A 24,403-nucleotide genomic window follows, 5' to 3' on the forward strand; every position below is an offset into this window, starting at 1 on the left:
ACCACAGCCACAGAAAGATAGAGAAAATGAAAAAGCAGAGGACTTTGTACCAGATGAAGGGACAGGATAAAACCCCTGAAAAACAACTAAATGAAGAGGAGATAGGCAGCCTTCCAGAAAAAGAATTCAGAATAATGATGGTGAAGATGATCCAGGACTTTGAAAAAAGACTGGATGCAAAGATCGAAAATTTTACCAAAGACCTAGAAGAATTAAAGAACAAACAAACAGAGATATGCAACACAATAACTGAAATGAACAATACACTAGAAGGAACCAATAGCAGATTAACTGAGGCAGAAGGGCAAATAAGTGACCTGGAAGACAGAATGGTGAAAATCACTGATGTGGGAAAGAATGAGGAAAAAAGAATGAAAAGAACTGAAGACAGCCTAAGAGACCTCTAGAACAATGTTAAATGCACCAACATTTGCATTATAGGGGTCCCAGAAGGAGAAGAGAGAGAAAAGACCCGAGAAAATACTGGAAGAGATTCTAGTTGAAAACTTCCCTAACATGGAAAAGGAAATAGCTACCCAAGTCCAGGAAGCACAGAGAATCCCAGGCAGGATAAACCCAAGGAGAAACATGCCAAGACATATAGTAGCCAAATGACAAAAATTAAAGACAGAGAAATGTTATTAAAAGCAACAAGGGAAAAATGACAAATAACATACAAGGGATCTCCCATCAGGTTAACAGCTGATTTCTCAGCAGAAACTCTGCAAGCCAGAAGGGAGTGGCATGATATATTTCAAGTGATGAAAGGGAAGAACCTACAGCCAAGAATACTCTACCCAGCAAGGATCTCATTCAGATTCAACAGAGAAATCAAAAGCTTTACAGACAAGCAACACCTGAGAGAATTCAGCACCACCAAACCAGCCCTCCAACAAATGCTAAAGGAACTTCTCTAAGCGGGAAACATAAGAGAAGAAAAGGACCTACAAAAACAAAAACAAAACAATTAAGACAATGGTAATAGGAACATACATATCGATAATTACCTTGAATGTAAATGGACTAAATGCACCAACCAAAAGACACAGACTGGCGGAATGGATACAAAAACAACACCCACATATATGCTGTCTACAAGAGACCCACCTCAGATCTAGGGACACATACAGACGGAAAGTGAGGGGATGGAAAAAGATATTCCATGCAAATGGAAATCAAAAGAAAGCTGGAGTAGCAATACTCATATCAGATAAAATAGACTTTAAAATAACAAATGTTACAAGAGACAAGAAAGGACATTACATAAAGATCAAGGGATCCTTCCAAGAAGAGAAGATAACAATTATAAATATATATGCACCCAATATAGGAGCACCTCAATACATAAGGCAAATGCTAACAACTGTGAAAGAGGAAATGCAAGGCAGAAATAGAGACACAGATGTAGAGAACAAACCCATGGACACCCAGTGGGGAAAGTGGGGAGGGTTGGGGGGGATGAACTGGGAGATTGGGATACCAAATTGTACACTCTAAATATATGCTGTTTATTGTTTGTTAACTGTATCTGAATAAAAGTTCTTAAAAAAAAAAGTCTCATGTTATACTAATTGAGCTATCCAGGCACTACATGAACCTACTTTAAATACTAAGACAAAGATGAATTAAAAATATAAAAGGATGAAAATAGATATCCCATGTAAACATTAATCAAAAGAAAGTTGGAGTTAATTAATAATAGACAAGAAGATAGAGCAAGGGATACTACCAGGGATAAAGAGAGACATTTCATTATGATAAAGGGGTAATAAAATCTTAAGTGTTATGCAGAGCTTCCAAGTACATGAATCTAAAACTGATGAGAAGAACAATAATTCCACATTTATAGTTCAACATCTTTCAACAACTGGTAGTAGAACAACAACACAGCAGAATACATTCTTTTCAAGCACACGTGGAAAATTTACCAAGAATAGACCATGTTATAGGCAACAAAACAAAGTATGCAGAGTATGCAGAGTATGCAAAGTATGTTCCACAACAGAATTAAATTAGAAATCAGTAACAGAAAAATGTCTGGAGACTCTCCAAATATTGGGATACTAAATGAAATACTTTCAAATAACTCACGAATAAAAGAAGAAATTACAGGAAAAATTAGAAAGTACTTTGAAGATGAAACACAACATATCAAATGCATGGGGTGCAACTCAAGTAGTGGTTAGAATTAAAGCATTACATTCTTTCATTAGAAAAGAAGAAAGGTAGGGGAATTTGCTGGCCGTCCAGTGGTTAGGACTCCATCCTTCCACTGCAGGGGGTGCGAGTTTGAGCCCTGGTCAGGGAACTAAGATCCCTGCATGCCTCATGGTGTGGTCAAAAAAAAAAAAAAAAAAAAAAATTGGAAAAGAAGAAATGTCTGAATTCAATTATCTAAGCTTTCATCTTAAGAAAGAAGAAAAGATGAGCAAACTAAACCCAAAATAAGCAGAAAGAAGGTTAAAAAATCAATGAAATAAAAAATGGATAAATTATAGAGAATAATCAATGAAACCAAAATCTGGTTCTTTAATAAGATCAATAAAATTGATAACTTCTAGGTCGAATTAACAGAAAAAGCACGACACATTACTGATATTGGGAATAAGCGTGGGACATCACTGCAAACAAACATTAAGAGGATAAACAGAGTTTTTCACTGGTATGAATTCTTTAGTCTTCTAAGGATTCTGCCTTGAACAAGTGCCTTGCCACATTCCTTACATTCCTAGGCAGGAGCTTTCTGTGAAGGGAATATTATTAACAGGTCTGAGGGCAACCCTGTGGCATCACGCTTTCATACCTTCCATCAGGTTGACATCAGCTCATGAATCATCCATCTTTAGACATGATCATTTCTCTGAGGTTGCTGATTTAGCTCACGGTTTGTAAACTCACTGTGGTCTGGCTGGGCTAGTGAGGGACTCAATGCTGAGCAGCTACCATCACTACACTTCCTTTCATGAGGGATTCAGTTGCTGTTCTGGTTGGTAGTGTCATGTTACATTCCTCTTCTGTGTGTGCCTCTCTGTCCTATGATTTGGCAGATTATCAGGCTTTCACCCCTAAAACTTGTCTATATGCTACCCACCCCATCCTGCCCCCTAGCAGTGTCCTCTGGGAATGGTGTCCTCTGTTGTTGTAAAGTTTATAAATTGAGTGACCTATCCATGGTAGCCAATCTTTTCCTCTACTTTTCAGTACTTGAAAGGTTACCAAAGATTTGAGGGAATGCTTCTTGTCTCTCTGATGGGCTATGCCATTTCCCCCCAGCCCCCAAGTCTTCTTTCCATATCTTCAGGCAAATCAGAGATCCCTGGGGCTCAGGGGAGCCCAAGTGGAGAAGTCAATATTACATTTTTCCTTTCTGAAGATTGCCAGGCACTTTATAAGTGATTGCTCTGGGAGGTGAGATGAGGGGGTAACTTTTAAAGAAAATTTGCTTTCCTGAAATTTACTCAAAGATATTTATTGAGCATATACCTACATGCCAGTCGCTGTCCTAGGCTCTTACAACACATCAGTGGATGACAGACAAAAATTTGTGGAACTTACACTCTGGAGAATGCCTCTTCTGTTATCTTTCTTTATATAGACTCTGTGTGTGTGTGTGTGTGTGTGTGTGTGTGTGTGTGTGTGTTTATGTGTATCTAGTGTATTGGGGGCATTGGGGTTTTATATTGCTGATTATACTGAAATTTCTCTGAGCCAATCCTAAAAGAAGAGATTGGCTTCACTCTTCAAAGTTTGGTGAACCTAAAATGTGTATTTACTGCTTTATGGTCCTAGTTATAGGCTGTAGTCACCAATTAAGGTAAAGAAAGACCCTACTTAACACCCTAAACTACCATGTTATGTACAAGGAAATGGGGGCCCAGGGAAGAAACAGCCCAGTGTCTTCTGAGATGTCCCCTTACAAACTGGCAGCTGAGAACTGAAGTGTTTCTTACTGGACAAAGTATAGATGGATATACATTATTCTATGTTTACAGAATGGGAAATGTGTGTCTATAAATGTGTATGGTAAACACTTAAAACCATTCTTCTAGGTAAAATCATTTTGGCTTCAGCTTTTATTGCCATGGGCTTGATTCCGTCTGTGTTTCCCATCTCACAATTTCAAGAGAAAATTTTCAGTTGTTGGAACCCATCTTTTCATACCACCAGATAATGGGATGTTGTTTCACTGGAAAGCTATAGGATGGTGCTTTCACCCAGTCAGCGGTGGCCATGAGAAGAGGAAGTGGGATACAGGCCCAAATAGGGCTGCTCCTTCAAACCGGGGCTATGGGAGGCCTCCTTATTTTGAAGGTGCTCTGAACTGGCAGAGGCCATTAATAACAGCTGGTCAAAATTACTCTGAACATCCGATCTGTAATTCTCCATATGAAGTTCCAATATACTATGATTAACTGAAAGAAAGGAAATCATACTTCTTTCTCCCTAGACAGAAGTTGAGAGAAGATGGGGTCCCATCTAGGAACTGAATCAAGCCCTTATAAATGGTAAATGCAAAGTTTCAGGTTATTGTGTGGTTGTTAAGAGGGTCAGCAGATATGGGTCAGTAGATTCTTATTTGCTGAGCATAAGAATGTGAAATACTAACTGCAAAGAAGTGGCCTTGTAAACTGCAGAAAATTTTTGTGGTTTTAGTCTCCATATATGTGAGTCTGCATACACACCTACTGGAGCTACTGGACTTCCAGCCAGGGTCTGAAGTTGGCTGGTTTAGTTTACTTTGGGCCACTGCTGAGAATGAAGGGATAGAATGGGTCTTTAGGATGTCTTGGGAAAATCTTTTGGAAAAGAAAATGGCAGGCTGTTTCAGAGCTACTGCCTCCAGCTTGGATCTCTTGTAGGGAGTACTGTGAGGACTTAGTGTGTTTTAAGCATTGGTCCAATCTGTACTGGTTAAGGTGCTAGACTATTGGATTCAGAGTCTTTAGCGCAGAAGCCACATAAGCCCAGAGCCCATAGCTCTCAGAAGGTTTTAATTAGCCTAGTATTTTGCTGCTGTGATTGCTGTTTTAATTTTAATTAGCTACTAACTGAAATATCAGGCCATTTCAAGCCGCTCAAATTTCACATTTCCAGCTGCTTTCGGAAATTTTGTCCCTTTAAGACTTGTGCCCTTTTGATTTTCTTAGTCAGACACCACCAGCTTCACTCCTTTACAGTATCTTTCTGGCTCTGCATGTGGTTGAGTTTGTGACTCCAGCTTTAGAGACCAGCTGAGAGTTGGCCTGAAGGCAGACAGTCCTCTGGAGGCTCGAAGCAAGGGGACAATCATGCACCCCTGGAGGCAGGCAGCAGTCCTATTTCCAATTCTAGCTCCTCAGTCTAGCCGAATGACAGCCGGCAAGTTATTTAACCTTTCTACATCTCAGGCTTTTCATCTGCAAATGCTGCCTCATAGGATTAGTGTGATGATCAAGTGGAATCTACTTTAATTTAGCTTATCATGGAGGCTGGCACGTAGTAAATCCTCTAGGAATAGAAATTAGCTATTTTCGTTTATCTTCATCATTGTTATTAATGCACCTGAGACATGAGGGTAGTAGAGGAATGTAAATAATTACATATATATGTAAGGGATTATTTTATTCCTTTAGTAATTCCTCAAAATATTTTATACTTCCTTCCCATACCCCAAAAGTTACTCCTCTACATACCTTCAATCCTGCTGATATGAGGGTCTGTTTTCTCATTTTGTCCTCAACATTGCTTATCTTTTCATGTATAGTTATTTTATTTCAGTTTCTATATTTTAATATTCTACCAGCTAGTGAAGCCTGTTTTTTCTTTTCTAGACTTTATATATATATATATATACCTAAAAAGTGATTGTAAAATTTTAGAAATAAGACTAGTTGTGTTGCAGGTATACAGGGAAAAAACTTTTAATAAAAGGACTTTTATACTTTTAAGTGGAATGGTATGATTTTGTCTAATCTCTTTCCTATAGAGTCCTTCATGATTCCTACAGAACAGACAGTAACAATATCCTACAAGAACCTCCCTTATGCACAATTTTATTTTTCTTTTAAGGAAGAAAGGAAAAAAAGTAGGCATTTATTCGATTGAGGCATTCTTTTTTTTTTTAATCTGGAAACAAATTATATTACCATTTTCTGATAATTTGTTAGAAATTTACTTTATTAAACCTTGATAAACCTAAGATATTCTTGCTATACTGACAGACCAAACAAAAGTGCTAAAAGCAAATCTATCATCTAATTTTGAATTTTATGTAAATTAGTAAATCTTTTCAGATAAAGAAAGTATACCAAATATATTATGGTATAGATTGAATGTTATCTTCCCTAAATGAAAGATGAATCTGAGAATCTAGCCACACTTTAAAACTGTGTGCTAGTGTTTATTTAGAATCCCTTCTATTTTATTAGACACAGGAACAGTAATTTCACCAGCAGGAAGTAATACAATACAGGTAAGTTTAACGCTCCTTTGATTGTTATCCATGGCAGATATTTTGTGTCCAGGGTAAGAATCCAAATAAGAAATAAACATCCAGTCCCTGCTGATTCATTTAACTCCTGCTCAACTAGATGGAAGCGTCTACGGAGAGGAAGAATTGCCACTCCTCCTGGCTGCCTTTGGGTTTCTTTCAGTGCTCTAAAGAACTTTGTACTTGGGTAGCTCTGCTGTGTCAGGCTGCTGGACAGGAGTTGATGCTCACGGCACCGCTGACCAGGGCTGCTTTACTGAAGCTCACTGGGCGCCCGTCTATCACAAAGTGACGGATGCAGCCTGTGAAGGGTCTTCCAGGGGCCAAGCGAGGTGTCAGTAGAGACTCTGGAAGAAGAAAGAAATGAACACAAAGATTGCAATTGAGGCATTTCAAGCCCGAATATTACTTTGTGGCAAAAATATACATTAAAACTACTCACATTTTCAAGATGATTTACATGCCAGACAGAATATAGTAACAATTTACTCATTTTCTCAGAAACATCTGCTTTTGAAGTAATATGAACATTTAATAATTTTAAAGTCTTCCCATGTTTTCCATGATCAAGTTTCAGAGCATAATCCAGCTGCATATATTTACCATTGAAATTTACCACTTACAAGTGAAACCTCAGCAGTGAATTTTCAGGATCTACTTATGCTTTTTAGAGTTAATTTCACCTGGGCCTCACTTATCTTGTGTGATTTACTGAGACAGAGGAAAGAAAATTTAGCTTCCAAATTCTTCTTGGAATTGGTTCATGTTTCTGTTTAATTTGCATCATTACCCTTCATCCTTAATCCTCCACATTTTTGCCAACCTCATAAAATATAATGAGAAAATAATGAATTCAAATAAACTAAATTTTAATTTTTCTGAGCTCAGGGCTTAAGAACTATAAATAGGATAATGATAACTAGCCTAGTCTTTGTGTGGGTACAGGTGCCCTGGGGTATGCCAGGGGAACTTTCTCTTATCTTAATTAGAGATCTAGAAGAAGCCTTATGCTTATTAATTGTACAGACACAATTAAATGTGTTGAGATGATAGAAGCAATATAATTTAAAGCAATTTAGAGAGCTTAGAAATATCATGAAATTAAAATCCATTTAGTCAAAGCTTATTATTATGTACAAAGCAGCTATGTGAGCAGTAGCAGATAAAAGATGGAAAACACTTAGAAATCAGTAACTCAGGAAGGAACATAAAAAAGGACAGCAAATTAAATCCTATCAAGCAGCTGTAATAAGCCTTCCAAGCAATGTAGATTAAGAATATGCAGAAGCTTTGTATTGAAAATAAATCATGGAAATAGCATTTCATATTTAGAATGAAAATTATCAAGTTTTAGATTTGGAAGGGGCCTAAGAGATCAATTAGCTTTGTCTCTAGATAAGTACAACTATATATATTCTTCAAGCCTGTTCAGTGTACTTCATCATCAGAATAAAGATGAGTGAATAGGAAAGAATATAAGGGGTACAAACATCTATGTCTTCTGTTCATTTTGGATACTAGTTTTAGAACATGGATTTTGATTCTGCCCAAGCTTACCACCCTTTGGTTCATGGACAAATTCTAGAGGAAATAGTTCATATAGAAATTATGGTCTGCATAATTCACTACACAATTTATTGCAGTAGTGACAGTAAAGTGCCCCAGAATCCTAAGTATTGATTGATAAAATGAACACATGATTTTAAGAGTGAACATTCCTCAGGTTGAAAGCTTGAATATATACAGAATAATGCAGGATTTTCAGTAGAGGAATTAACGGTCAACTCAAAAAATTAACTTCTAATTTTGATTTTAAATTATCATACAATAAAATTGAATTTTCTGGTATAAGGTTCATTGAATTTCAATGCATTAACTTTTTATTGATAGAAATAATGTGTTACCAGGGTTCTGCCTGGTATAAGAGAGCTGGTTGGGATTCTAAGAGATTTCAGTGCATATAGGGGTTTTGTTTATGCCTAATTTTCCTTAGTTATTCTTTTTCATGCCCCAGTTTCTGATGTGATTTTAGTGGAATTAATCTTGAACAGCTCAAAATTATGTAATTAATGATGTTCTGCTTAAATTATAATTGCTTTTGTTCTAGGCTTGCTGGCATGATTCATAGATGGAATTGAAAGCGGCAGTGGTGCAGTGGGCTGGTGGATAGGCCCCCCGGCCTTGCTGGTTTCTGTGTGCTGGCTCACTAGCTAAAATTTGCTATTATATTTCTCAGGAGGGCAGAATTTGCCTTTGGGTATATCTTGCCCAGTCTGTAGAGCTTAGCAAGTCTTGTAGTGAGAGATAATGGTAGTGTGTAATGTTGGGATGAGACTCTGAAAACAAACACAAATCAGAGAGACAAATATTTGCTTGAATGAGAGACAAACAGTTGTCTGAATGACATAGCACTTTGGGTGCAAAGTAAAGAACAACCACTGTAACTTCCATGAGGGAGGGCCATGCTTGTTTTGCCCATCTCCTGGAGCCTAGCACAGTGCTTAATAGACACTCAATACATGTTTGTTGTGTGTTGAAGTCATGTTCCCTGGAAGCGAGGAGTGTACTATTTAGCTTCAACAACATTCTGCAGTAAGTGCCACAAGCATGGTATGCATAGCACACTCTAGGGGAGGGGGCATGGCTGTAAGAAGTCTGAGCTGGATCCTCAAGGTCAATAGGAGTAAAGTTGGGGGAGGAGTGGGAGAAGTTGTTCCTTGAAAAGGTACTAGGGGAGGCAAGAAAGAACATCTAGAAATTGAGGCCCTGTGCACTTGTGCAAAGGCCTGGAGCAAAGAGACCATCACTGGACATCCAGAGAACTGCAAGTCCCAGAAGGTAGGGGGAGGCCCCAGAGGCAGGGGCAAGGTGGGGGCCAGATGATCAGGACCTTGCATGCTAGGCTGACTTTGATCCTGTAGGCCCTTGGGAATCTATGAAATATTGTAAACTATGTTGTGATTTCCAGCAAGAAAGCAATGTGAAGCAATGGAAGAACTGATATGACACATCTTCCACACTGTACCTGCATGAAGTGCAATGTGGTCTTTGCCAATATTTCTTTCAGAACTGAAGCCTGGAGCAGCAGGAGAGGACTGAGGAATGGAGCTGGGAGTGGACAGTGGAAGTAAAAGAGAAGGGTTGCTTTTTGAGAGTCTCAAATATTTCATCAGTGAGTTACTGTTAATGTCTATATTGGTATTTGAAAAATTCACATTACAAAGCAGAAGAGTGCTTAGCTGCTACTATTTTGTGCGTACCCAAGACTGGATGCTTAATCTTTCTCCTTCTCTTAATTGAAGCATTATTTGCCTTTACATGGCTCAGTCTAAAATAGTCTAGTTAGGATGCAAGGAAAAACCATGTTAAGTTTTTCCTTAAAATCCCCACCAAATTCCAGATGTAAAAGCTTGATTTTTCCCTCTTGCTACCTTTATCATTCAGTTTTTCCAAATTAATGAAGTGTGCAAAACAAACACTTTCAACATCAGGTCATGGTCCCTGCTTAAGAAGTTTAAAGTAATTGCGGGGGGTCCATAAGTGTCCTATCACCATCCTGGATTATACACCATTCTTGGCAGATAACAGCAGCAATGTTACTGATGATGTTTACAGAACTGCAGCTGGGAATCTCTCTTAGGGAATGTCACTACATAGGAACAACAGAACTTATGGTCTGCAGCTGTTTTCACACTTCAGACTAGTCCTGGACGGGAAGAACTGTATATGCTCTCTTAGTATGGAAGAGGAGCAATTATTCGCAAACTTTTAGTCCTCAAAGGTTCTCAGATCCTAGAGCAGCAATAGTGCATGAGGTTTCTTTGTGTCAGAGATAAAACAGAGTGTGTTTCACTGTGTGTATGTGAGGAGGGTATGTAAAGTGAAGAGAAAAAAATTAAGCAGTTACAGCAGAGGGAGAGTAGTTAGAATGCTGTGGTGTAGTTCTTACGTGTTACTTTGTTTTGATCCTTGGATGAGGTTTATAATTGTTGGATACTTTTTCCTATGAAAGGATATTGTATATAAAATCCTTTGAGTTATTAGGTGAATTATGAAAATACATAGCTCAATTCTTAATATTATAATAACAATTATGAGAATTTAGTGTTTTTTTGGATTTGGAAACGTTGCTTTTAAATAACTTACCTGGAACACCTCCAACAAACACAGGCTCCCTGTGATCAACTGGCTTTGGATTCAGGGGTCCAACCACGTGGTTCACTTCAGAGTCTACATCCAACTGAACCACATTTGAGTCTCTAATAACTGATATACAGGGAAGAGAGTGGGCGTAAGTGACATTGAAGTGATTAATTTTCACATGAAAGGGAATAATTTATTACAGTAATGGCTTTTATTTATTCCAGAATAAACTGCACACTTTCCTCTGATCACTGAAAACGTCAATGTCTAACCAAAGAATCATTGTAACATTTTCCTTTGAAAGGGAGAATATTTAGGACACTTTTTCTGCTATTTTTTGCTCGATAAGGTATGCATTATTTAAACAACTCCCTAAGATTATTCTGGCAGCATTAATATTTTCAAATCACATGTGGATTCAATATACATATTTTAGTACAGTAACATTTGATTTTTTTTTTTTTCTTGGCCACTTTTAGACTGTCATCTATTACCTATTCTGTCATATAAGTTATAGTCTAAGTTCTGCCAAGCCATCATGCCACAGGTAGGTGTGTAGGCTCACTTTATTAAGGAAACCCAGGACACTCAGCTTTTCTCACCTGTAATTCTGTGCCATCTGCCATCACAGAGACTCTGCTTGGGTGTCACTGAGGTGGAAAAGTCTCTGATGCCATTGTTGACTTTTACTATGACCTGCAAGAAACAGGGCACGTTATAGAATTTAATTTCATTTCTCCTCATTGTGAAAAAATGAAATTTCTTACATTTACCACAGGGAAAGCAGAACCCAGACATGATTAGCTTTGCAATTTGAACACAAGGGGTCACTCTTCAGTAGGCTATAGAAAGTTTAAACTGTTCCTCAGAGAGAGAACAAAATGATCACACAGGAGAGAAGAGGGGGCAGAGGAATAGTAAGATAACACAATAAGTTCCTTCAGTTTTAAAGATGGAATGTGTTATACAAGGCAGGTTAAAGTACTCAGGAAGAGCATGGACTCTAGAGCCAGACTGCCTGGGTTCACACCCCAGGGCTCCTGCTTACGTCACCCTGGGCCATGTTTTCTCATTTGTAAAATAAGGGTGATAATTATAATACTTACTTCACAGAGCTATTGGGGGAATTAAATCAGTTAATCCATATAAAGCATTTAGAATAGTATCTGACACACAGTAAAGCACCATATTAGGACCTGTTTTATTCCTATATGGTTTAATAGGATATACTGGAACTCAATGAAAGTTAGTTATATTAAGTTAGGGATATCATTGAAAATATGCTTCATATTTATTTGAATACTCTCATGAATGTTCTTTAGTAATATTATTTAAGGATGAAAGTGGTGTTTAATTATAACAGAATTTTTTATTTTTAGCAATTGAAAATAATAGATGTATGGTATGCATATATATTATAGGTAAATGGATGTTTTAGTGCTTGTTGGTTTCGATAGCTGAACATGTTTGCTGCTTCCATTTGTTGTAAAAAATTTCTCTTCCGATTCTTTTGTTAAAACATTTTAATTATTGATTTTTTTAGCTTTGCCACAACTTCATGGCTCTTTGCTCTATTCAGATCAATTCCCAACATATGAATCTGAATCCAAATATTGCCTGCATTTAAATTTTATGTTATAGCTTCCCTGTTGTTTGTTTCCTCCCCACCCCAGGTATGAAAGATTGACGGAATAATTCTGTGAAATAAATCTGCTTCAGATCTAGAATCCAAGGTCAGAAAGGACAGACTGTGAAAACAATTTTAACACACTACCTGCCCATTCTTCACGTGAACATTCAGGTACTCCCCACTGACACTGTGGCCATGAACAAGGGTTCCGGAACTGCTTCTAGGACGGACTTCGAACACAATCTCAAACTTCAATCCAATATTGAAAGACTCATCTGTGGAAAGAAGTACTATTAGTTCTCAAGAACAGCAACCTAAATTTTGTAACCATGGTGTGATATTATAATTGCATATTTTTGTATCTGTTTTTGAAAGTTTGACTTATTTTTCAATAGATAAGTATAAAGTGTCATTTTCCATGTCAAACACTCTGTGGAAAGCTCTGCGAGGGTCTGAGATAACTGGCACACCACTTGTGGGGCGCGGGATGAGAACAGCATGCTGAAAATACATCACGGCTATGGGAGCTCAGGTGAGGAGAAACTGATTCTAACTAGCAGGACCATTTAATCTTTCAAAAGTGAGAAGGAGGAAAGAGCAAACTGGGAAGAGTGAGTAGTTTGAACACAAGTACAGAGGCTGGAACATCTGGAGAGCACTGTGGAGGCCAGTGTGGCTGGACTGTCCCCTGCAAGGGTAGAGGGAGGCAAGGTGAGTGGGGAGGGCTGGTGGAAGCCACACTGGGAAGCGCTCTAGAGCTCCAGTATGGAAGGCAGACTTTACTTTGCAGTCATCGAGCACGGGAGCTGCCTTGATCGGATCTGTATTAAAAGTAATTCTTAAACAAGATAACTGGTGCCAGTGCTGCAGAGCATTTGGGAGGAAAGACAAAGTGAGAACAGCAAAAGCAGTTAGGGGCTGTTATTGCAGCGATGCAAGAAAATGAATTCTTCTTAAGAATAGCTGTGTTCACTCCAAGAGATTCACTGCAAACCTGGGCATCTTAATAATGTTCACTTGACATGCCTCCTTATAGATTACTTTTTAATTTTTTATGCTATTAATATTTATTGAGAACATACATTGTGCAGGCTGCTATGCTTTTCAGGCTGTCCAAGGCTTTGAGTTCTTATCACCGAAATTCAATGAAGGGTTGAGAAATGTGCATGTAGGTGTTTTAGCAGGGATAAAGGAGGAGAAAGGAAAGTAAAATCATGAGCTAGACAAAGAGAGGAAATATTACCTCTGGTTATTCTTTTGGACATGCGGGTGGTTTAAGAAGGGATACTTAGCTGCATTGTAATGTCTATTCAGGGGATGCTGAGGGCAGGGAACATGTGGTTTTATACTCTCCTCCTATCTTCTTTCCCAGCACCTGTCCTGGTATCTTCCTCACACCTCATGGTTGCTCTATAGAATGTTGTTGGAATGGATTGTATGGTGATTGTGTGCAGTCTGTTTAGGATTTTATTTATTTTTTGGAATTAATGATGCTGCTTTTATTTATTTTTAAAGTCTTTATTGAGTTTGTTACAATATTGCTTCTGTTTTATGTTTTGGTTTTTTGGCCTCCAGGCATGTGGGATCTTAAGTCCCTGACCAGGGATTGAACCTGTACCCCCTGCATTGGAAGGCGAAGTCTTAACCACTTCAGGGTTTTATTTATTTATTTTTAGAACTATTATGTTCCATCACCTGGCATAGGGACTGTCATACCAGAGGCACACAATATAAACTTTGTTGAATGAGTGACAGAGTAAGAGTTCAGAATAAAAATCCAGAAATAAATTTTTTTTAGGATAGTGTTGTCTGCTGGAGTTGTTGGCAAAGGGAGGAAGTGGAACTTTCCTTAGTACGAACAATGGGTGATGCTTAGAGGGAGCAAGAAAGACCTAGAGAGTAAGGTGGCCAAGAGCCAACACGAGTCAGCCATGGTGCAGCACAGGAAATTCTAAAGGGGCCAAAATGGTCTACCTCCAGAGGTTTGGCAGCTGTGGAGAAGCACTGGATGGGGAAAGCAAACAAGGATGGTCAGGTCCCTGTGTCTAGTTTGGAGGGTAGGAGAGGAGAAAGGTGGTCCTTATGGAAAGAGGCCATTTTCTAGGACTGAGTTTGATATTCTGGTTTTAACTTTGGGCCCAATATCCCTGTTAGCCACGTCCGGGAAAGAAGTATTTCATGATTCATGTTTTAACATAAGTCATTGTTACCTAGAACCACGTATCCTCCTTCTGTTGAAAAGTATGTTCCTGTTTCCATTGGACCTTCAAAACAAGGAGTCACGCTAAATGTCTGAGAAGCAGAGGTGATGGAGGCCCCATTGAGCTGGAGATTGCTGAGGCAGCCACTGAAGCTGTAGACTGAGTTTATCTGAGAGAAGAAGACATCTCTTAAAATCCATTTTCTCAACACTCACAGATGCACCAAAGGGAAACAAAATGAAGGAATTTGAGCCCTGAGAGAAAGCAGGTAATTTCTTGCCTTATTTATCTTAGCTATCTGAACGATCAATAGTTTTCCAGGTAGTTGCTTTTTAACTAGTTCTTTGAAGCTGGAATTTTGTATTTGATAATGACAGCCTACACTAATTAAGGTATGAAAATTTTTACATTTTTCATGACAAAGTAAATTGTAGCTGCGGTTTTCAAATTGAACATTAGAAATATCCTCATTTGTTTTTCTTCAAGAAGGACAGCTGTGCCCTAGATCACCTAATGCTGATGAGGGTTAGCAAAGTTCTTAACTGTTAAATCTACCATGGTTAAATAACAGCAGAAAGCTTGCTTCATTGTTTTGTGGCTGAGCATTTATCATACTACAGGACACGAAACACGGGCCATTTTAGACAACTGATTTCACACTGCTTTGGAAAGCTTTCTTTTAAAGGAATTATCACAGAATTGGGGCTACTTGCCTAAAATCTAATTAAACATGAACATTTTCTCCCTTTTTTGCTTTATCCACATATATTAATGGATCTTAGAAGTTCTTTGTGATCTTATTAATTCTTTGTGTTAAAGTCAAATCTATATTTATGTTAAAACACTTAGTCCTTTGATGCATTCTTCTATTGCTAAATGTTTTTTAAAGGTCCAATATTTTAAACTTTTAAATTACAAAAATGTTGTTGTTGTTTTCTACTATATCCTCACTTCTCCCCAGGGGTAACCACATCTCCTTGCACATTTAAAAATTGCGTGTGTGTGTGTGTGTGTGTGTGTAAGAAATGAAAATGAGATCACAGTTTACATAATGGCCTGAAAGGTTTTTATTTCACCCAATAATACATTTAATGGAATGACTTTCTTTTCTTTTCTTTTTTTTTGCTGCACCGCATGGCTTGCAGGATCTTAGTTCCCTGACCAGGGATTTAACCTGGGCCTGGGCAGTGAAAGCACTGAGTCCTAACCACTGGACCCCCAGGGAATTATTTTTGGGGTATTTTTTAAGACTAAAAGTATGGGTACTTGCTGAACAAATAAGTATATCCTTGAGACATAACTTTTCATGACAGTTCATACCTGTGAAACATTTTTCATCTCACCTCTACCCTAGAATCAAAAGATAACTCCAGGCTTTGTAATGTCACAGGATGGACAAATATCCTCAGAACAATACCCCCTTATGTACCCCATCTCCAGGCAAACTACAGTTTTACTTTTGCCAGTTTTCTAATTGTAAAATGAGGGCTATATTAAACGCTCTTCCAGCTCTAAAGGTCGATGGCTCTACCTGGTCATGCCTGGCTTACCTGGACATTTTTCACAGCCTTTCCAGGAGCCACACCTCCCAAATAAATAGGACCCTTGATTTTCCAGGCAGCTCCAGTAGGGGGAAGACTTTCTTCTAAGACTCGAAGACCATCAATTATTAGTCGGCCACTGCTCTTTTCCCGAATAAATATCACCTGGATGGAGAAAAGGACAATGGAGAAGGCTGTGTTGCCTCTCCCCTCAACTTTGCTACTGCACTGCAGCAGAAGTTCTTTTAAAAAGTGGTCCTTCAGGGAGGGTGGGTGGGAGTCACGGGAGGGAGGGGATATGGGGATATATGTATAAATACAGCTGATTCACTTTGGTGTACCTCAAAAGCTGGTACAAAAGTGTAGTGCAATTATATTCCAATAAAGAGCTTAAAGAAAAAAAAGTGGTCCTTTCTCTGAAGGTCAGGAGTTTGTCTCTTCCTTTAAAACTTGATTTAAAGTTACAGGCATAATTTCCGAATACAGCTTATGTTTAGCAGAGTTCTCTATTTTATGGCTGTCCTCAGCTGACCAGCCACATGCTCTCTCTCCTAAATATAATTATAATTAATTGTAGTGCAGCTGACATTGCTTACTCTTCCCACTATATACACACTGAATTGCTTCGGATTTAGGTTATTCTACCTGTTATATCCTGTCTTCCTAATGGATTTACTCTTTGCCTTGTACCTTCCATAGCTTAGTCTATGAGCAATCATTGAAAATTTAGAACATTACAGGCAGTGGAAAAAAAACCCAGTCAAGCAAGAAATCCTTAGAAACCAAACTTCAGTTTATATATCTTTTGTTTAAAATAACTGCACTAAAAAAAAACTGATCTGTCAAAAAAATTATACCCAGACTGCATTTCTTTTAAAATAATATGCTTCAAGATTTTTATAATGAATTAATGAAAGCTTTTGAAATTGAACTCTGAACATACAGCAACAGAATTTTTAAGTGGATGTTTCTAGAAAAACCACTAGTGGGGTATTAGTGTCAGTCCGTTTGACAATGGTGGACATTTGCTGGTAACAATATTCTCTGCCTTCAACTTACATCATGCCACAATCCATCATTGTATTTCTCTTGGCTTCTAATCTTCAGTTTCTTGTGGCCAACATTAAACATGAAAACCAAGCGGCCGTGGGCTAAGAATAGAGTCATGAAGTCATTCTCTTCCTGATCTGAGACATAGAAAATCATCCCATGGGCAGATCGTGTTTTCAGACGAATGGAAAACTGGGATCTGGTAAATGAGAAGAAAAAGCTTACCACCTGTCTAAGGAGACGGAGGGTGATTTCTAATTTCCCAAGGCAATAGAGTGTAAGGAAGAATAGTCATTCAATCTAATCCCAAGCAACATTGCTTCTAATTATACCTTTGTATTATTAGTGAATATTGGGTAAGCACTGCTATTTCAAAAGTGTAAATCCTCTCCATTTCCTCATAAAACAGGGATACATTCCACATTTAAGAAAGTGTTGTTTCAGTGAAGGATAACCTCATGTCTTGCTTTGAAAATACGATTACAATTAGTTTAGTAAAAATCTTTATGTTAAGGAAGCCTCATGTGGACAAAATACTAGTAATTAATATGCATATATAAATTTGCATAGAAATATGATTTGTGTATTATCTAAAATACAGATTCAATTTTCTCCCCGTAAAAATTAATCGATGGATATCACATGCTAAAAACAGCTACCAGAATGTATAGAAATTAATTAAAAATTTCTAGAAATTTAGCTCTAGGCCATAGATAAGATACATTTATTAGGCTAATTTCCAGTTTGATTAACTCTAAATTTTTCCTGAAGAATACAAAATACTGATTCTGCCTATTAAGAAGATAGGAAATTAGAAGGCATTAGGAGTTTCTTATTGAATGCACTGCCTGTATGAATGTTTGAAAGAGCTATATAAGACCTATATAAGAATATTTGGGTGCTAACACTTCTTTAAAAAGAAATCTTCAATAATACTAAATAACCTGGAGGTTTGTGAAATACCAGAAAGAGGTGATGAACTTTAGAGATAGCTTGAGGGCCCATAGAGATACAAGGACATTTGTATTCTCAGCGTCTTTCCTTATTAACCTTCCAGCAGTTCAAATGCATTCCCATTTACAATCTGAAAGCAATTTTAATGGGGGAGGGAAGGATAGCAAGGTTAGATGATGAGACATTTAAAATTTACCCCATCTTCCTTTCTTTGACTGTCTTTTCTTTTTGATAAAGTACAGCAAACTCCTAGGAGAATATTGTTTTATGCACCTTACTTTTGAGAAGAAGGTCACAGAGAATGTTATTTACTGGACAGTGTGAATCATCTACTATTTAGTATTTATTTTGATGATAGAATAAGACGGCAAAAAAAAAAAAAAGAATAAGACGGCACAGAAAAATTATAGGAAAAAGATGACATATGGCAAATAAGGATAAAGCCCAGCCATGGCATCAAGTTTCTGAAAGGATAGTATGTTACTTTACTTTTCACCAAAATCTCCTTTTAAGTGTTCAAACTCTTGGCGGCTGTTGGCTGTCCCTCCATATTGATAGGCGTGCTCTATTGCTCTAGGGCTGTTGGAAAGGTGGCAGTGAGAGTCTCTTGGAACATTCCTCTCTAGGAATTTCAGGCCAACAGGATCCCATGAAGGAGCATCTTTACTTTTCTCTCCCTATAAGAATAGGAAATGAATCATTTAAGGGATAAAACTGACACACTAGGAGCAAAATTCATTTTTGATTTTCTTATCATTAATAATGATGATAAATAGAGGATGCATTATCTGTGCACTCTCCACTCATAAAATCTTAGTGGCCACTCTCTTCCTTCCTCTACCACCATAAACAAATGCCAGCAGTAGCTGCAGCAGTAACAATAACAACAACAGAGCATGTTAACAAATCTAAAATTCTAGTCTGTGATAGTGAAGCTATAGAGACAAGGGCTCTGTGATTTAAATTAAATGCACATCTTAATCAATGATGAAAAATGAAAAAGTTGGCAATGAAATAACCTTGAGATGCTCAATCAATAAAATCCTCATATCATATGCAACAATATCACTTGAATACACATTATTATTATTTACACATCCTGTATAAAAAGTTAACATAGCAACATCTTCAAAATGTTTAAGAATATTTTTGGTGATAAGATATGTAGCAAACCTATGTGACAGATACAGAACGATTTTTAAAAATTATTTGTGCTCTTAAAATTGCACTACTGATCTTAATATTTAGAGTTGTGAAACTACAGGCTAATATTTAATGGTTATTTAGTCAATTTCTGATGCAAAATAAATGCAAGTAAATCTGAGCATTCAGTCATTTACTCATTTATTCAAGCAAATGTTTATTGAGTACCTAACAGGTAGGAGTGAACGGGGAAAAAATCAATGTTTCTGCGTGTCTTCCATGGGCAGTATGTGGTGGGGAATAGAAAGGTGAGTGAGACATGGTTCCTGTTTTTAAGGGCTGAAAATTGATATGGAAGAATAGGCTTTTAAACAACAAATTGAAAGACAGGTCGTTACTGGATAGAAAGGACCTTAGATACTTGGTAAAGGATGGGGTTTTGTTTTTTAGGTGATGAGGAGCCACGCAGGTTTGAAAAGCAGGGAGTGGCCTGACCTGACCCACTTGGGAAGAAATCTTGCAACAAAGCAAGGGTGGAGAGAGAGGAAATGTTTGGAGCTAGGGAAAATTGGAGAACACAGTAAGTCAGGATAAGATACACGATTAGAGGGGAAAATACAATTTCTGGTTCAGATTGTTGAATGAATGCACACATTTAATTTTCCCCTCCCTAATTCCCACTGAAATGTCAAAAGAACTACACACATAAAAATAAATCCACAATAGTACTAAAAGTCTAAGAGGGTTTCTACTCGTCGAACAAAGCAGTGTAGAATGCCCAGAAGATAATAATATAGATTGGAACAGAGTGACAATAAAATACTTAATCTCATATGGGTAAAAGATAAAACCTCCAAAAATATCAGCGTTCCAGGCAAATCCCAGAATTACCCTCAAAAACAGGTATGGAGGGCAGAGGGCAGCTGAATGAATTAAAGGGCAGACCAGCTGTCCCAGTGCCCTGCTCTCAGGGCAGTGGCTCTTAAGGTTGGGCTCTGATAGTGGAAACTCTCTCAGTGGTGGTTAGATTGGAGAAAGTGGTGCTCAGAGACTCACTTGTCCTAAAGAAAAGCCCACCTGGTTCTACCATCCTTCCTTCCGTTTCTCACATAGTTGTCAGGACTCAGAACCTGATTCACTGCCACAGAAGCAAGCCTCCTCTCTTGGATGGAGGAAGTACACCCAGTCACCAATGTGTTTTTAGCCCAGGCTCTCACCCATAAATAAGGGCTACAGCTTCAAGCCACAGGTGGGCAGGGTTGGCTGGAGCGGGGCTTTGGGGAGACTGTTTTCCTCTAATGTATCTTGGGAAATTTCCCCCCGACTCCACGCTGTATTCCAACCCCAGTGCAGTGACAGATCGTATAATGGGATATGTGATCACCCTTGTCTCACTGAGGAACAAAGCTCAAAATGGGTTTGCATGTGGCATGGAGGGTGGGGGTGGGAGACTGGTGGGGGTAGGGGACTTTCCCCAACTCTGGCCAATCCTCTCTCTCTCCATTCCAATGGAGAGGACCTCACTTTTTTTCAACCAGGGCATCTACTCAGCTGTGGGAGGAGAGTGACTGAGAGTTAGACAACGGGGGCTCAGCAAAGCAGGGCTTGTTGGATCACGAGTCCCAATTTACCAGCCTTGCCTTTCTTCGCTTCATTGTGGGAATACCTGGACTAGGACCTATCTCTTATCTGCTGCAAAAATTAATAAAATTTATATATAGCAACCAAATACCCTAAATCCTCTGTGGCTATATGCTCTGAATAACAATAAAAAAAGTTATGATTTAATCAATTACTTTGCCACCATATAACACAGAAACTCAGTTTACTATCTCAAAACGGGTACGTGTGTGGGGATTCCCACTGAACCCCACTAGACATCGACTTTACCAGTGTAATTTTTTCCTCTGAAGGTCTGTTAGTTGCAATCCAACTGGTGGTACCAATTTCAATTAAGCAAGATTCTTTTGTTTCAGATTATAGCCAAACTGGTTGAGGCTACTTAAGACAAAGAGGGAAATGTGTTATAAGGATATAGGAGTATCTTCCTCAATCCAACAAAAGAAAGTGTAGTGGGGGTTCTACCAGGGGTAAGAATCAGGAATTGAAAAGCTAGGAAGAATCAAGGCACTCCTTTTCTGGATGTTTCTGGTGTCTCAGCTTTTTCTCAGTATTTGCTTTCATTCTTCTTTCCTCTGCAGGACAGCTTTCTGCCTTTTTCTGTAAAAAGTATACTATTTGTGCATTTTCCATTTATAAACTATTAGGTCTCTCTCATAATAACCATAATAAATAAAGTCTATAATAAATTAAAATGTGATAGGTGTTATGGAAAAAGAACACCTAGGAAAAGGTAAAAGAGATCAGTAGTAGTGGTAGAAGGTAGAAGGTAGGCTGGGCTCTAAAATAGCTGTTAAGATATATAAAAAGTGCATACAACTCAACACCAAAAACATAAACAACCCAATTAAAAAATGGCAGAAGACCTGAATAGACACCTTTCCAAAGAGGAAATGCAAAAAGCCAACAGCCACATGAAAAGATGCTTAACATCACTAATCATCAGGGAAATGCAAATCAAAACCACAATGAGCTATCACCTCACACCTGTCAGAATGGCTATCGTCAAAAAGAACACAAATTGGTGAGGATGTGGAGAAAAAGGAACCCTCTTACACTGTTGGTGGGAATGTAAATTGGTGCACCCACTGTGGAAAACAGTATGGAGGTAGCTCAAAAAACTAAAACTAGAACTACCATATGACCCAGCAATTCCACTCCCAGATATATACCTGAAAAAAACAAAGACTCATTTGACAAGATACATGCACCCCAATGTTCATAACAGCATTTTTTACAATTCCCAAGATATGGAAGCAACCTAAATGGTCATCAACAGATGAATAGATAAAAAAGATGTGGTACACACACACACACACACACACACACACACACACACACACACACACTGGAATACTACTCAGCCATAAAAAAGAACAAAATTTTGCCACTGCAGCAACATGGGTGGACTTGGAGGGGGGGCATTATGGTAAATGAAATAAGTCAGAGAAAGACAAATACTGTATGATATCACTTATACGTAGAATCTAAAAAATATAACAAACTAGTGAATATAACAAAAAAGAAGCAGACTCAGAGATATAGGGAAAAAACTAGTGGTTACCAGTGGGGGGAGGAAAGGGGAAAGGGGCAGTATAGGGGTAGGGAAATAAGAGGCACAAACAATTAGGTACAAAATAAGCTACACGGATATATTATACAACATGGGGAATATAGCCAATATTTTATAATAACTATAAATGGACTAGAACCTTTAAAATTGTGAATCACCATATTTACACCTGTAACTTATATAATATTATACAGCAACCATACCTCAATTTAAAAAAACAAATAAATTAAAATAGGGGTTAAGGTAGGCCTCACTGAGCAGATGAGAGTTGGGCAATCCTAGGAAAAGGAGCTGTCCATGCAGATATTTGGGGGAAGAGTGGTCCAAGTAAGAGCAAAGCTCAAGTGAGGATCTTAAGGCAGAAGTGTATGTGGCCTGTTTTAGAAATAGCCAGGAGATCAATGGGAGGAGGAGAGTGAGTGAGGGAAAGAGGCCTGAAAAATATAGGGCCTCTGATGACATTGTAGGAACTTGAACATTTACTCTGAATGCAGAGGGGGGCCACTTTGAGCAGAGGAGTAACATGATATGGTATGTTTAAAAGGATCTGGTTGTTGTGCTGAGAATATACTATTGGGGAACAAGGTAAAACAGGGAGGCCTGTTGGGAGGCTATTACAGTAATTCATATGGGAGATGACGATGGCTTGGACCAGAATGGGAGCACTGACAATTGAGTGCATTGTTAACATGGGACCAGGAAGGAGCAGGGAGGCTTAGACTGAAATAAGGAGAAGGAATTAGACTTTCACTTGTGATGAAGACAAATAATGTATATGCTAGGAGTCAGTGAACGCAATTTAAGACTCAAGATTTTGATGAAAGAGCTGCTCTAGTTGATGCCACAGGTCAACTGTGTATGTGAGTGGTTAAAATGAAGGTCAAGGAAGGAGAGGAAAACAGGGTAAGATCAGAAACTAATAATTTCCATTACTGTGACAGAAACCAGAGATTGTTATGTGAAAGCAAATGAAACTAGAGATTTAGCACAGTAAATAATATATATTATAAAGTACAGAGCAGTTTGAACCATTGTAATGAAAAGTAGTTGGGAGTATGAGTAAAAGCTTATTCAAACTGTTTCTTTGGGAACAAGAACTGCTACAACAAATCTGGTAAACTGCAACATCACACACTACAAGAATAGTATCTTTCATATGTGTATAATTGCAAACAAGAGTAAATTTTATAAAGCATCAGTGTCAGAAACTGTGTGTGTAGAATACAGGGGCAATCAAGAAGCTGGCACAGCATTATCTCTTACCTTTTTATTCTGACTTGTTTTAGGCTTTGAGGAATTTTTTCCTTTTTTGTGAAGGAGAAACAATGGCGAAGACTCAATGGGACACTCATAAAGTGAAGTATGGACCTTTTCAGAATACCGCTGGAAATCTTCGACCTCCACATCTCTATCCAACCTGTGTTCGTAATAGAGGAAAGAAAAACCTTAAAAATATTGTTCAGAATTACATGATGAAACTATGGAAGTCAGAACTTTAGCAATTAAAATTTGTGTGTGTGTGTGTGTGTGTGAGAGAGATGGGTCTTTATCCACCAACCACTATCTCAATTAGAACCCTTTAAATGATCATTTAAGCAATTAATCAATAACTTTGTGCCTGGCACCAGCACATTCCGACAGATGAACACGTTTTCCCTCATCATGCTCTGGATGATGGGGACCTCATTTGTGTTACTTAATCTGTATTAAATTCCTCCTTTGCATTTTTTTGTACTTAGGGGACCCTGATTGTCTTTGTTAAGGACAAAACAAAATAGTAGCCTACAGAATGGGAGAAAATATTTGCAAACAATATATCTGATGAGTTAATATACAAAATATACAAAAAACTCATACAATTCAACATAAAAAAAACCAAACAACTTGATTAAAAAAGGGAGCAGAGGACCTAAGTGGACATTTCTCCAAAGAAGACATACAAATAGTCAATAGACATGTGAAAAGATGCTCAATATCACTAATCATCAGGGAAATGCAAATCAAAACTAAAAGAGATACCACCTCACACCTGTCAGAATGGCTGTCATAACAAAAAGCAAGATACAACAAGTGTTAGTG

At 38.0% G+C, this 24,403-nt stretch overlaps 1 protein-coding gene across 1 annotated transcript in view; it reads right to left on the reverse strand.

Annotated features, from left to right (window-relative positions):
• Positions 1 to 6,358: 6,358 nt before the first annotated feature.
• The window catches only part of LAMA4 (laminin subunit alpha 4), a 133,754-nt gene continuing 115,709 nt past the window's right edge, over positions 6,359 to 24,403 (reverse strand). The window contains exons 31-39 of the mRNA XM_057738716.1: positions 23,588 to 23,741; positions 18,478 to 18,665; positions 17,044 to 17,233; positions 15,994 to 16,149; positions 14,453 to 14,612; positions 12,387 to 12,517; positions 11,215 to 11,308; positions 10,616 to 10,735; positions 6,359 to 6,816 (exon numbers count right to left, since the gene is read on the reverse strand). Coding sequence (XP_057594699.1) covers positions 6,671 to 6,816; positions 10,616 to 10,735; positions 11,215 to 11,308; positions 12,387 to 12,517; positions 14,453 to 14,612; positions 15,994 to 16,149; positions 17,044 to 17,233; positions 18,478 to 18,665; positions 23,588 to 23,741 — 1,339 coding nt within the window. The 3' untranslated portion in view covers positions 6,359 to 6,670. The remainder of the gene's footprint in view (positions 6,817 to 10,615; positions 10,736 to 11,214; positions 11,309 to 12,386; positions 12,518 to 14,452; positions 14,613 to 15,993; positions 16,150 to 17,043; positions 17,234 to 18,477; positions 18,666 to 23,587; positions 23,742 to 24,403) is intronic.

The sequence above is a fragment of the Hippopotamus amphibius genome, chromosome 6, assembly GCF_030028045.1.
Source record: "Hippopotamus amphibius kiboko isolate mHipAmp2 chromosome 6, mHipAmp2.hap2, whole genome shotgun sequence".
NCBI classification, from domain to species: domain Eukaryota; kingdom Metazoa; phylum Chordata; class Mammalia; order Artiodactyla; family Hippopotamidae; genus Hippopotamus; species Hippopotamus amphibius.